Source organism: Anneissia japonica, unplaced genomic scaffold (genome assembly GCF_011630105.1).
Source record: "Anneissia japonica isolate Jap-2015-1 unplaced genomic scaffold, ASM1163010v1 scaffold287921_len548085_cov176, whole genome shotgun sequence".
NCBI classification, from domain to species: Eukaryota; Metazoa; Echinodermata; class Crinoidea; order Comatulida; family Comatulidae; genus Anneissia; species Anneissia japonica.
Window position 1 is genome coordinate 43,887 of NW_022750794.1, and position 14,665 is coordinate 58,551.

General features: G+C 33.7%; 1 protein-coding gene across 1 annotated transcript in view; it reads left to right on the plus strand.

Annotated features, from left to right (window-relative positions):
- LOC117121536 (rho GTPase-activating protein 45-like) overlaps positions 1-14,665 on the plus strand; it is a 74,669-nt gene that overhangs the window by 22,636 nt on the left and 37,368 nt on the right. The window contains exon 2 of the mRNA XM_033266767.1: positions 9,978-10,305. Within this exon, the coding sequence (XP_033122658.1) occupies positions 9,978-10,305 (328 nt within the window). The remainder of the gene's footprint in view (positions 1-9,977; positions 10,306-14,665) is intronic.

The window sequence follows — 14,665 nt, forward strand, 5'->3', positions numbered from 1 at the left end:
TACACACACATACACACACACATACACATACACATACACATACACATACACATACACACATACATACACATATACATACACATATACATCTGTCTCTTATACACATCTAGATGTGTATAAGAGACAGAGATACGCCACTGCTTATTTTGCAGTGGGTGCGAGTATGTAATACCATAAACACAGTACAATAATCATCTTCTGTATTTGAAAATTGTGTAACAATAATAATAAATATTTTGCCAAGGCTCACAGTGTTCTTTTTTAGCTAATTTTAGGCTCAAAATGTTCTTATTTTTGTTCTTAATTTACACACTTTTCAAAATAGTAAATTAATATGGTTCAGCAGTATAAAGGTACAGTAGAGATAAAGATGTTGGATTGTCTATGTAAAAAAAAAGTAAAACCTCAATTTGTTCTTATTTTCTTGTAATTTTTAAGTAAATTCAGCCTTGGGTTTCTTTAAAATGGATAAAAAAAAAGTGTACGTATATATTAAGATAATCTTACTACTGTAAGCATCTATTTAATAGTGCACACAAAAATAGATAGAGCCAAATCTACTATTAAATGTCTATGGGGCATATTGATCAGTTTGTTGTTATAACGTTTCATAAATTCAATCATTTGACCGCCTGCTGTAGCTGATCTTTCTGTTGGTCTCCACTTTCCAAATATTAATCATTTTTTTCTTCTGTGCATGCATGATTTTCACTGGGGTGAAGCATGTCACCAAATAATTTTGTGGTAAAAAAGTGATTTTCTGTGTCCCTGAAAATGAGCATTTTCAGCAGGACTGGGTGTCATTGACTCTGTGGATGTCAATGCCATTTTAGCACGTAGGCTAATATTACTAAGATTCAACCATCCTCTGATCATTGGTATGCGTTAATGGTGTCTTTTCCCCTGGAGCCATTTCATATAAAAAAAAAATTACACTCATAACTGTCACAACATCGTTTAAAAAAAATCCTTTCACTATCAGTTAGGATGTGAAGAAGATAACAACCTATTTTTGTTTTCTATGTTGTGTTAGTTCTTGTCTGTTTTATCCTTTATTATCACCAGTTTGATGTTGAAAGCAATGCTTGGAAATTAATTTCCTATACAGTATGTTGAGAATCTTATAGTGAGGATGATCGTAACAAATTGACTTGTGTTTGTGAGTTTGCTGCATTTCGGAATATTTCAGCCATGATGAAGCTGAGTATGATGACGTTGATTTCATCACCTCCATGTTTTCGGAGACGTACGGAGAGTATTGCTACTTCTCTAGCGAGTGAGGCAGAAATTGAGGATGGGGTTATTGTTCCTATATGTGACGTAGGTTTTTTAAAAAAAATAGATGGTACAATTTCTACCATTTCGGGTATTTAATTCTGTAGGGGTTTATATTAAACAGCTGTATTTTCATCCAGGTTCCCCAAAAAACTGAAAGACCTATCCAGACTATCACATTTTATTTGACAAAAACATGTGACATGCCTATATATGGTCATGATGACATCACATCATGACCATATATAGGCACACTATGACTAATAGTCATACAACAGTTTTTTGTGCATCAGCTGGATTTGAGGAATCATTTGGGGGAGGGGAAGGAAGGTGTTTCGACAGGAAATAGGGGGTGTTTGCTAGAAAAGGGGGGTTTGCCCAAAACATAAAGTCCCCCATCCCCGGCTGCAGGCCTGTTTGTTTTATGTGGCAAAGACAAGCCAAACCAGTCACTCATCGCAAAAATCGATTTTGAGTTATTAATACAGTGTTAGAGAGTAAAATAATAGCTATAAAATGGTAAAAAAATCATTCAAATCATACAGTACATTTCCTTATGAAGTTACAAGTGTTTAACCACACAGCTGTTTAAAGAACAATATATGAGAAATTAACTGTCAAAGTTTATGATTTCAGGCATTTCTCATGCAGAAACTATCTTTAAATCCTTAAAAAGTATTGTTTTAACATTGAAAATGGGGAAAATAACAGCATAGAATGATGTGTAGATATATAAAGGTTAGTTTAATGCAATAAAATAGATTTTTAAAAATTTGACATTCCAGCATATTTTTGCCATTTTCTCTGAAACACGATTTGCGTAAAACACGAGTGACTGGTTTGGCTTGTCTTTGCCACATATTATTTCATTTTGATAAAGTGTGCAAAGTCCAACTGTTATTGAAATATGTTTACAGTATATTGTATAATTATTTTCTTTACTTGGTATTCATGCACCACTCTAAATGTACAGTTTTTATTATCTTTTGTATTAAGTGTTTATTAGTGTAAAGTATATTCTTTTTTTTCCCTCTATTTTAATAGTGAATGCAAACCCAGTTTTATTTCTTCTTTTCACATCATAAAATATATTTTTAATTTGTTTCTTTACATTCACAATTAGCTTAAAATAATTTAAGCACATTTTTATACAATTAGGAAGCTTACATTTAAAAATCATGTTACTGTATGTATACTGTGTATACCTTATCTACTATTGTTCATGCAGTACTGTACCATGGTGCATAAAAAAAAAGGGTCAGTCCTGATGGCTGACTAATCCTAATTCTTAATATTTCTTTTTAAATTCAATAACAAATAATTTTGGTGTGAATTCAAATTTCCATATACAGTACTACCTCAAGGTACATGCTTTATATAAACACAAGGCTAAATATTTTATTTATTTCTATTGTTTCTGTACCATGCACAATTGTTATTAGTTGAATTTTTTTTTTTTCTTTTTATAAATTTCCACATAATGTTTGCCTCCTTACATTAAAAAATATAGTGTATTTCATCGTCAATGGCATTACATTCAGTGCATAGGTCTTTATAGGTAGTTGAACAACATTAATGCTGTATAATTTGATTGTTTCGTTGTCATGCTTAGCACGACATTTCTATTTACGTTTGCTTTATCACCGTTTTCTACACTGTGTGTGCAGATAATACGTTTCCATTCATTATAATGCCATTCTAACTCTAGCATATTCTGAAATCCAGTTGTGTTTCAGAATACACTATCTTGCTCTGAGATAAACACATTATTTTTGCTATGTTTTGCTTTTTGCTTACGTGAGGTAACACTTATTAGTCTATTTAATAGCTCTTCCAAAAAACCCAATAATACCTTGCGTCTGTACCGTATTTGAACGTGGTATTTCATAGCTCTTCCAAAAAACCCAATAATAGCTTGCGCCAGTACCGTATTTAAGTGTGGTATTTAATAGCCCTTCCAAAAAAACCAAAAACAACTTGTGCCTCTACCGAATTTAAGCGTGGTATTTTAAAATAGTAGCTCTTTCAAAAAACCCAATATAATAACTTGCGCATCTACCGTATTTAAGTGGTATTTAATAGCACTTCCAAAAAAAACCAATATAATAACTTGTGCCTCTAACGTATTTAAGTGTGGTATTTAATAGCACTTCCAAAAAACCCAATATAATAACTTGCGCCTGTACCGTATTTAAGCGTGGTATTTAATAGCTCTTTCAAAAAACCCAAAATAATAACTTACGCCTCTACCCTATTTAAGTGTGGTATTTAATAGCACTTCCAAAAAACCCAATATAATAACTTGCGCCTCTACCGTATTTAAGTGTGGTATTTAATAGCACTTCCAAAAAACCCAATATAATAACTTGCGCCTCTACCATATGTAAGTGTGGTATTTAATAGCACTTCCAAAAAACCCAATATCATAACTTGCGCCTGTACCTTATTTAAGCGTGGAGAAATGTGTGGACCGGTGAGCGGTCGCTCTTGTTTTATGTATGTGAGCAGTACAATATTTTATTAGGTGAAATTTGTCTGTCACCACTATTTTTCATGAATGTGTACAATTGTTCTATGATCTGTTGTATTTTAGTTTATTGGAAAAAGAGAGCGTCATTAAATTTGTGCCGATAATCACCTAGTTTATTTCTGTACAGGAAATTTATTTTCCATCATGAAATATTTTGTCATTTCCTCTTGCTGCTTTTATGCTGTATTATTTTTAGTGTTCAACTTTGAACTGAATGGACAACTCAGACTGTTAAAAGTGACATTGTGTTGCATGTGTCTATACAAGTCTGCAGTTGTGTACAGTAGATATTGATATCAGCCCCATGATTTGTTGTCATCGCCTGCATCATCATCATGTAGTGACAACTTCTATCAAAATGGACATGACCTAGAATAGTGAAATTAATACAGGAAAACCATTTGAAATTTGAATAAAAACCATCTATGTATTGAGTGGCATCATACCATAGGGTTATAATAGATACTCTGCAACACTCTACAATATGCTATTCCTACTGTACACCAAATCGAGTAGGAGCAGTTTACTGTTTGGGTTTATAATAGTAATAAATAAATAATAATTCTGGATTTATGTAACGCCTCACATTTTCACAATCCTCGAGGCACTTCTATTATCAGTTCTTACCGTTTCCATTCTTATATTTCATTTCCTTTTCCTTTTTTGTGTTTCCTTATCATTTCTTTCCTTTTTCTTTCTTATGTTTAACTTACCTGTCATTCAAACAAATCAAAACGAACATTGAAAAGGCAGAAGCAGTTTTATGGCAACTTGTTTTTAGCAGTGATTTGAATGAGTGAATTGCATCAAAATTTTGTGTATTTTCCGGGAGAGCGTATAGTATTCCTTGCTCCTGGCAAGATTGCACTTTTACTTTGCCAAGTAAATATTATTATTGATCTGTTGAGGGTTTTGGCTTTAAACTTGAGCCTTGTTCACAACCATGTGCTAGTTGTCACAACCATCTGCTAGTTGTTACTCCAGTCGTCAGATGGTCAACAACTTTTAACACTTTCAACAGGTGTGTACCAAGCCACGGAGGTTGTCCGCTGGAAGATGAGTTTGTCATAAATATGAGAAAGCTGGGATGCTCCCTTATCTATTCATTGTGTTTTTCTAATCCAAAGCGCTTGTGAAATTTGGAATGTCCGAAGATGACACAGAGTTTTACAAGACAGCAATGATCATGCATTAGTCCGAATGTTTAAAAATATATGTTGCCACCTTTTCCACTCCTACAGTTTGTAAGAATTACTATGCTGATGTGAAAGTTTCACTATAAGTTAATCTTATTTATATAGTGTAGGCCTAAGCATTATAAATAAAAGCCCATACAAATGGCTTAATACAAGCGATCTTTCTAACTTCAGAGAGATGAAACACAAATCTATTCCAGACTCAGACCCCTGCCAGTGCCATTGGGGACCTTGACAACTGCCCCAGCACCCAGTTCTGCTTTCTTCAGCGGTCTTGTCTAAATTTCCCAGGAAGTACCAAGTTTAGGTTATACAGTTAAGTGTTGTTTGTGGTTCTAGTTAATGACAATGTTGGTGATGATGCAATGGACAACAATTTTTAACATCGGTTTTAGGTAAAAATAAACTCTGGATAATTTTAAGGTTAGTTTAAAGTTGATGAGCTAATTGTAGATGCAATCAGTTATTTAAGGGTGACATTCAAATACGAGTACAGTAGAACCCCCATAGACATTTCTGAAACAAAATATGTGTCTCCTTAATATGTTTTCCTCTGAATGGTGGTTGGCTATATAATATAGATAATACTTTCCTTTATTTCATGGCTGAGAAAAGAGTCCCCTTAACAGGGATATCCTGTAATAAAGACGTGTCCCAAAGAGAAGTCCCTTCAATTAAAGAACACCCTTTGGACTGGGGTTGCCATAGTCTTTAGCAACTTTGGTCTCTAATTTAAAATAATAAAGATAATAACAAATATTTAATGTGGGACTACAGTACAGTTAGAGGAAGACATGTATGATGTATGGGTCAGCATGAAGATGTCTACAAACCCAGGAAAGGCATTAACTGATTAAAAACGTGTGAGCTCTTAAGCGGGTGATCATCATACTAGGAGTGTGCTAATTTGAGAATGTTTGTTCGAATTAACAACCCCTCCAATTAGAGACAACCTCCAATTATAGATCGTCTTTCTGCAGTCTCAAATGAATGTCTATCTTTAATCTATTTCTAATTAAAGACCAAAGCTGCTAAAGACAATAAAAACCCTGGTCAAAAAAAAAAAAAAGTGTTTAATTGGAGGGGACACCTGTATTACCAAGTTATCACTATTTAACTTTTTAAAATATTTAATGCACTCAACGTCTTGATTGATTTTCATACAATATCACTGAATATATGTGATCACAGAAGTAATTGACCTATAGCTTACACTAAATTATATGCAGTTTTATTTATCTAAGTTAGGGTGTTTTTTATGAAACTGAAACTGATGAACATTTTTGTATTTTCTACTTTCAATTTTGCATAATTTGAATATCTGTCCAAGATTTTTGGTGGATTTTCTCTGGAAAATTTTCTCTTGGCAAGGCAGAAACATGACTAGCAGTGATTGAGCCTCAGCAGGTTGTCAGCGATCCAATATCACTTAATTTGCTAGCTTAGCCTGTAAACCATCTTGGCCTGTAAAGTTAGCAAGAAGAATCCCTGTAAATAAATAGACGCTTGGGGAGAAGGCATACTTGACTATGCTTTGAAAGTTGACAAAAATGCACCCCCATCTGAAATTCTCTGTGGTGCTCTAATTCTAACATGGTTGTGATACTGTGGGTTTGGAATGGCTTGTACCAAGTACTAAGTCATGGTTATTGCCTCATGTTTCAACTATTAAAGCTAGGCTCCGGAGGAAAAACAAATTTGATATACTGTATTGTACAACTGATTTTTTAAAGACACAAAGCGTATTTGACGAAACACTCAGTTAATGAGATACAGATTTTTAAATATTTAAAACTGTGGGAAAAAAGGTGGAAAATTGGTATATACACCCCTTTTTCAGTATTAAGTAGTCTGTATCCCCTCCCCCCTCGGAATTGCTTCCAGGTTTTTTTGTCAAATACAGGTCTCCCTTATTAAAGACCATTTTAGTGACCTGAGTTTTCATCTCTAATTAGAATAATAAACATAAAAGACATGTGTTAATTTGGGACCAAAAGTGGTCATTAATTGGAGGTGGTCTTTAATTGGAGGGGTCTTTATAATTAGAGAGAAACTTTTGTTGTGTCTTGGAAAATTAGTTGTACAACATCAAAAAATCTTTTTCCTCCAGGGCCTGGTTTAAAAATTTCCTTTAGTTAATGTATTTTAATGAATATAAATAGGCCTAGTATTTTTTTGTCATTACGGTAGTTTTGTTTAATAATAGGAAGGTGCAATGAAAACACAATATTCAGGTGTTTCTGGGTGTACTGTATGTGTGTTTTTTTTTTTTTGTTTTTTTTTATAGCATATTATTATTATATTATACTATGGCCTACTGTAGATTTTGTTATCGTCTAATCTGGTTTTTAAACATTTTTCCCGTATTTTTGTCTTTGTTGTGTTTTGTAAGTGCATTGAGACAAATTTAATACATTCCATTAAAGCGTACAATTATTGACCAATGTTGCCATGGTTATTCTATGGCATTGGCATTGTTGTATGACATTGACAATGACAAAAATCTTATTTAAGCATTCTAGTTTTCTTTGTACAATAGGGGTAATGCATTCTAATTGAAGAATATCATGCAGTCTTATACTGTAAGACCAATAAATAAAATATCCACCAGTCTGTTGTTAGGCCTAATAAAATTAATTGCTAATTCTCACCCTCACCAATTAATGGAGCCTCATAAAAAAATTACTCTTTATTATTTTTCAAAAAAACATTTATTTTGTCATGGAAAATGAAAATTTTCATGATCTGAAAGATTGTTGTCAAAGCTTTAAAAAGTGGTTGAAACAAATGACAGAATACATTACAGAGATTCATTTTTTCTTATTTTATTTAATTTTTGTATTATTTACCAGCTGTTTACCACTAGTATTAGTAATAGGAAAGCAAATAGTAAATACCCTCACCAAATATAATTTCAAACCTTGGACATGAAACTAAAAATTATTTTTATAAAAAATATGGAAAAGAGTAAAATTTAGAATGGATGTTTATGTTGCCTAACAGGTAGAAACTCATGATATTCGTGTACCTAGTTTGAGTCTACCTTTTTGTCTAAAGCTGCCTGTTACTGTAGCTGTGAGAATAGGATTTGTTTAATTTTCAAGCCTGGCAACATGTCCAGCTCACCATAAATTTCTCTTGATATCAAGGTCATGAACAAACTTGCTTGCAATCCCTAGAATTTCTTTGTCATGGTCACATGATATGCCACAACTTAATATTCATAAACTTGTTAAAATACCAATTATAAAAGTTGTCTATTTTAAACTTGGCAATTTTTTATTAATCCTTGACCCAAATTATAGTTAAATTATTCCATGTTAGATCACCTAATTGTAAAATCGCCCCCTAGTGGCCATCTCGGATTTTGATAAAACTTCACGTTTTCCTTTATACTAAAAGACGCAGACAATTTATAATAACTATGTTTATAAATTGATTGCCCCTGAAAATTCCCTCATTTTCATTTTTCATTTCATTTAATTATTTGACATCAAACGTTCCAGGGGTTGCGTCAGCAACAATGCACCATAACACGAATGTGTCCACAACCCCTGTACAGTACATACTGTACAACAGATTAGATATTTAAAATTCAGATATTTACAATTTCAATAAAATACAATTTAAAGACCAACAAATAAAAAGTCCAGTAAAATACTATGTAAACAAAATGCTTCAAACAAAAGTTTCAAATGATATTGCAAAGAATCAGTGAGTTGCAATTTATACAGACTTATAAAAATATAATATAAACAATTGAAAAGCGGTGGGTTTTATGAAAGTGAAATATTATTAAAATGATATTGCGCAGAATCAGTGAGTTGCAATTTATACAAACTTATAAAAATATAATATAAACAATTGAAATGCGATGGGTTTATGAAAGTGAAATATTATTAAAATGATATTGCGCAGAATCAGTGAGTTGCAATTTATACAAACTTATAAAAATATAAACAATTGAAAAGCGATGGGTTTATGGAAGTGAAATATTATTAAAATGATATTGCGCAGAATCAGTGAGTTGCAATTTATTGTATACAAAACTTATCTATTATCAAGGAGTTGTTTTCTGAACTTAAATAAAAATAATTTAAGAGGGTGAACAACAACATACAGTAATCTTTAATGAAAGGGGGAAGTGATGACCAAACAACAGGAAAATTATGGATTGCTGTATATTTTAAAGCATCAGTATGACCAAAAGGGATGGATAAACGTGGGTGATTTTAGTATGATGTGGGTTGACTTAAATGTTCAATTACTTTTTATGATGTTCATAACTTTTTGGTTCAAGTTGTGTTTATCTGCACCTACAAAATTGCTTCTGTGTTTGATTTTTGACTAGGCTTTTTAGATGTTGTTGAAAAAATCAGGAAACTTTACAAGTTCACTTGTAAAAGTAAAAGGATGTGATTATATTCAACAGGAAAATTTGATTTGTAATGTTTTTACCAACTATTTGAAACGTGGTATCTTATGATGTTTGCTATTGGGTTGGACTAGTAATGACATAGAGTAAAAGTTTTATTTGGATACCAACTTGTAACAATACATATGCCTGACAAAAAAGAACAGAGAACAAACATGACACTAAAGCCGGTTCTATTTGGGACACAACATGACGATGCGCGCTCAACGAAACGTTTTTAATGACGATCCGTTTAGATGCCAACCGACAATCTGCAGACGGCGTCTTCCAGCACTCACGGCGAATCCAACTCAGCGAGTGCCCGTCTTCAGGCCGAAAAACATTAAGCATAATTTGCAGAGAGTATCATTTCTAATTGACTTTGAATACAGTAAACATTTTCCATATCATAATGAACTTCCAACAAATTTGAGATGTTCCCATGGGGAAAAAAAGGTGATTTGGCAGCCCGGAATGAACGTAATTATGGATAATAATTCATATTTTATACCTTTTACACTTTGCATAGTGTATGCAATAATTGCTTTTTTTCTCTTTATAGGAGAGTGATACAAGCAGTCAACGAAGTTCAATAGGAGATACAAGTATAACATCACGCGACATGCTAAGTCCGCCTGATATCATATCCCGAACGCCAACATCGGAAAACCGCCTGACGAGGACGCCGGACACTATGATGTCTACAGGATTTTTGGGAAGTCACTCTCAACCACGAAGACAGTCAAAAAGTAGTTCATCAACGAGTTTGAACTCTGATAGTCTGGAACCCCAATATGCAAATCAGGAGGAGATCATCAACCTGACGCGGGAGGTGCGGCATTTCCAAGAAGCACTGGGTGCCATGCGTGGAATCTTTAACCAAGATGAAGGTAGAGTATCACTCTTAATTATTGTTATCAGGTGAATGTGTTTGGTGTCGCTGTTTTGAGGACTGGTCAGTCGGCCATTATGATACAGTAGATCTACTAGGATGTTTCAAGCGGGGTTTGAAAAATTGGTGCAACCTCTTTAAGGATATAGTACATAGTGCTTAACAGACTTTTCTACCATACCTCGTTGCTTTCTAGGGCAATTAAACAGTTCAACTTACGTCTTCTACAATAGTTTATTCATGAATTATTTTGTATTCATGACCTGGCCTGCCTTACTGCAGGTCTGCGAATATAATGGATGTTTAAATGCTAAATACGCCAAGATTTGGTTTTAAGAATCATTATGCAATTGCCTTTTGGTTCCTCCCTCGGTGGATTAAAGCAAACAAACTTCGTCAATCAGACATCCTGTGCCCACATTTCTATCTTCTAAGAGTATGATGAATGATGAAATTTATGAGTGAATGTTTTAAAAGGATTATGTAGCATGCACTCTCTATTTAGCCTAAGGGAAATTCAGTTCCACTATTTACTGTCTCCGCTTGCACCAGCTACTTTGCCCGTTGTTGGATTTTTTGTGTTTGCTTATGAGTACAGTATGATTCGGAGAAACAGCAGTAATGAGACCCTCAACTTCAGACTGTTACGGACAGTGGCATATCTAGGGGTGGGGGACCCCCAAAAAAGTATCACTCCCTTCCAGCCACCCTCCCCATTGAAAATGTTGAAAGAAAAAAGTTAAAAAGTTTTTAAAATCGTATCATCTTATTTTGCGAGTTACCCCCTGAACTTTATCATCAAGCCGATCCCACTTGAACTTGATATTCCCATCACCCTCTCCCCTCCCCTCCCCCTCCCCGATTTCAAGACTCCTAGATACACCAATGTGAAAGGGCACATAATTCACCTTGCCCGCTGGCTAAATTTGTGGGGGTGAGGGCTATATTTAGGAGATTGGATACAACAAAATACCTTCATGGAAGTATTCCCATAAATGAATGCCTTAATTTTTATGTTGTCATTCTCCATAGGATATAAATAATACCCAAATATTTATATAGCGCCAATTCCAAATTGAATGATCAAAGGCGCTGAGCATTATAATACCATTGAACACTAGATAACTTAAAATGGCAAACCAGCACAAAGTGCAACCTTCTCTGCTCTCTGAGGAGTATACCTTGTCTGAGCGCTATTGTACTTGGTTAGTGCGCAAAACTTGTACATTCAACGCTACAGTACAACATCCTACCAGGTACCCACTTATATTCCCGGATAGAGAGAGACAAACGTAGAACAAGTCTTTATAGTCATGTTAATCACTTGCGCCTATGTTACTGTAAGTAAGAGTGAGAAGGTTCTGCCTCCATCTTGGCCTGTCAGTTGTGTAGTTCCAAATGTTGATTGGCTAAAGACCAAGGATTTGTATCGTATTAGTATCCCTTGTGATTATTATTGGTCAAGCCTTCTCATTGTGGGGCATCCTAGTGGGTGAGTCCGTGTTGGCACAGTTTTAAATGCCTGATAGGATAGAAAACCTTTGCATATTTCATTACTGATAGTACAAAAATTAACATTAAATCTGATCTCAATCTGCGTGGGAGGATGTGTAGGATGATTGGAGATAGATTAAAGTGTATGAGGATATAAGTACTTGCTATCCCTACTTTAAGTATACCCTTCAAATTTAGACAGATAGTATAACAGTAGTGTATGCTTTTCTATTGATGATGATATTGTCTTATTATTTTTATATTTACTTTTATTCAAAAACTGAAGTGACTCAAGCCTTGTATCATGATAAAATATAAGTAAAACATTGTTTCTAATAATAATAAATTAGGTAAAATCGTTGAATGATTTATCTCTTATCCGGCTGTAAAACTTATAGAGATCTATAGATTATACACTAGATATAAATTCATCATTCATTCATTCATTTATTCATTCAATTAATTCATTAATTCATTCATTCATTCATTCATTCATTCTCATGCCAAACACCTCTATGGCACTTGTGAATATTGTCTAGTGGGTCTTGTGCCTTAAATTGCAGGGGGACGGTGCAGGGATGTTTGAATCCTCTTTGTTGTTTAATTTTAAAAAAATTTGTTTTGGTTTATCTTTGGTTAGTATATTTCTTGTTTTAGATTCTGATCAATTTTTTCAACAGTATAAAGCCCTCTGATCTTAAAGAAATTATTAACAAAAATCTGTAAAATTACTGAATAGTTTTGTAGGAAAAGTGTATGTTTGACAGTCAGTAAAAGGTTAATGATACAAAATACAACAGCAAAAAAATTAAAAACACAATTACAAATAAAAACAGAAATTGAGGAGATAATAAACAGCGATCTTACCCATATGTTTATTTCACGTTAATCCCAAATTTACTTAATTTATGATAATTGTTTTTACTGCATTAATGTCGTGACTTATGGTGCGTGCATTTTTCAGTGCAAACCTACTGTAATGATGTGAAAGTGGGTCAACCAGAACAAAGCTGTGGTTTAAAGCTAACTCCAGTTATCCTTACGCAATTAACGTAAAACAATTAACAAGGCTGGTAATACGCAGAGATTAATCAAATGATGCGTGTTGTGGCAAAATGGTTAAGTTGTCGCACAGGCCAGTATTGAGTAAATGAACTATAAAATATTGGGAACTAACAAAATGGCATACAAATCAAAATTTGTATTTCAATATCAGTTTAATGTCTAATTAATCTTGTTCTAAAGTCTTAGTTCTGAAAATAGTCTTTAAAAGGCATTTACTCAAAATCATGTATATTTTCCCAATAACTATCAGTAATGCTTGAAATGTCCAATTTCAATGAATAACCCTTCATAAAGATATCATATTCAGGTGTCTGAAAATACCAATAACTTGAATTTCAATTTTTGCCACAACATGCCTAAAATAGTATTAAACTTGAGTACAATACATAGCTGCTAAGTTGGGAAGTTTTGCTCCTACCCCACTTCAGCCCCACCATTGCCACTGTCAGTGGTTGAGGTTAAAAATGTTTATTCATAGCACTTCTAAAGTGCAGATATCGGAAAATGACACTTTCTCCAGACTTAGAAAAGGTGTCTCAATTTGAAAATTGAATGTCTAAATTTTGAACATAAATTTTTAAAAATTGAGCCACCACTTGAAGATTTTGTGTGTACTTTAATTAGTACTGTAGGTCAACATCATCAGGGGAGCTGCAATAATTAAATAATAATTGACACTTCAAGATGAAAAGTTGAATGTAAATTCAAGAAGACTTTTAAAGATTACAATGTGAATTTAAATTTGGAATAAAGTATAAGATTTCGCAATAAACTTGAGATTATAGGGTCTGGCATGAGAGCTTGAGATGGGGCGTGCTGAAAGGCAAAGTGTGAATCTCACGCCAGATTATATGATAATATTGTTAGGCCAAACATAACCAAACAACTGGACCGACCAGTACAGGGCCGGGCACATGTTTTCCTACTAATTTTTTATAGACTTGATAATCCATGTTATAATACTCTGCCATCAGTAGTGTCATATACCTGTAACAGTCTCTTAGTTTTACACAAAATGTTTTTAAATTTTAACTTACGGTAGAGTATGTTGCCGGTGATAATAAGGAAAATGAGTGAGCAGCTTACAGCTGTTATAGCAAAAAGCTTCTGTATTGGCAGTGTGCACTGAACCATGAAGAAATCCTTGCATGATCTTTGACCCAGGCTCAATTCTACAGTACAGTATCACTAATTTCCTTGTTTTTCAGCTTGAGGACTAAAATACAAGTATCAACACTACCTTTCAGAAAAGATATATTAAGTTCCTTTATGCAATGTAGCTTGTGTACATCTAAAGAGAGTGCATAGTACACTCATTAGCTTAACCCGCCCTTGATAAACTAATGTTAGGTTATCTCACTATATTAATTGGATTAACACATTATCAAGGATAAGTACTGAGTGTTTAACACTGGTGTCCTTGGATTCAATTATAGGTAAACAGATTAGTTGCCTTTTTTATGAGGTTTTAATTGTTCTTTACCGCCGATAGTGCGGTATTCTAACGTTAGTTTATGGAGGGCTGGTCGGCCTAATGATTTGGAAATGGGTATGGGATTGCCTCTTTATGTACTGCCAAATTTACACCCACTAGAATTTAGCCGACTGAGTAAAGCTGCTCTCTACTGAGCTAAGCTGCTCTCTAAATATTTATTCTCGCCTTTCAATATGATATTAATAAAGTTTTTCTACTGTACAGTATGTCTAATTTTTTTTACAAATGTCTGATTTCATTTCACACTTGGCAAAATGAAAGATGGTAATATTAAAGTAGATGGACCCTATTGTTTTTGGTGCCT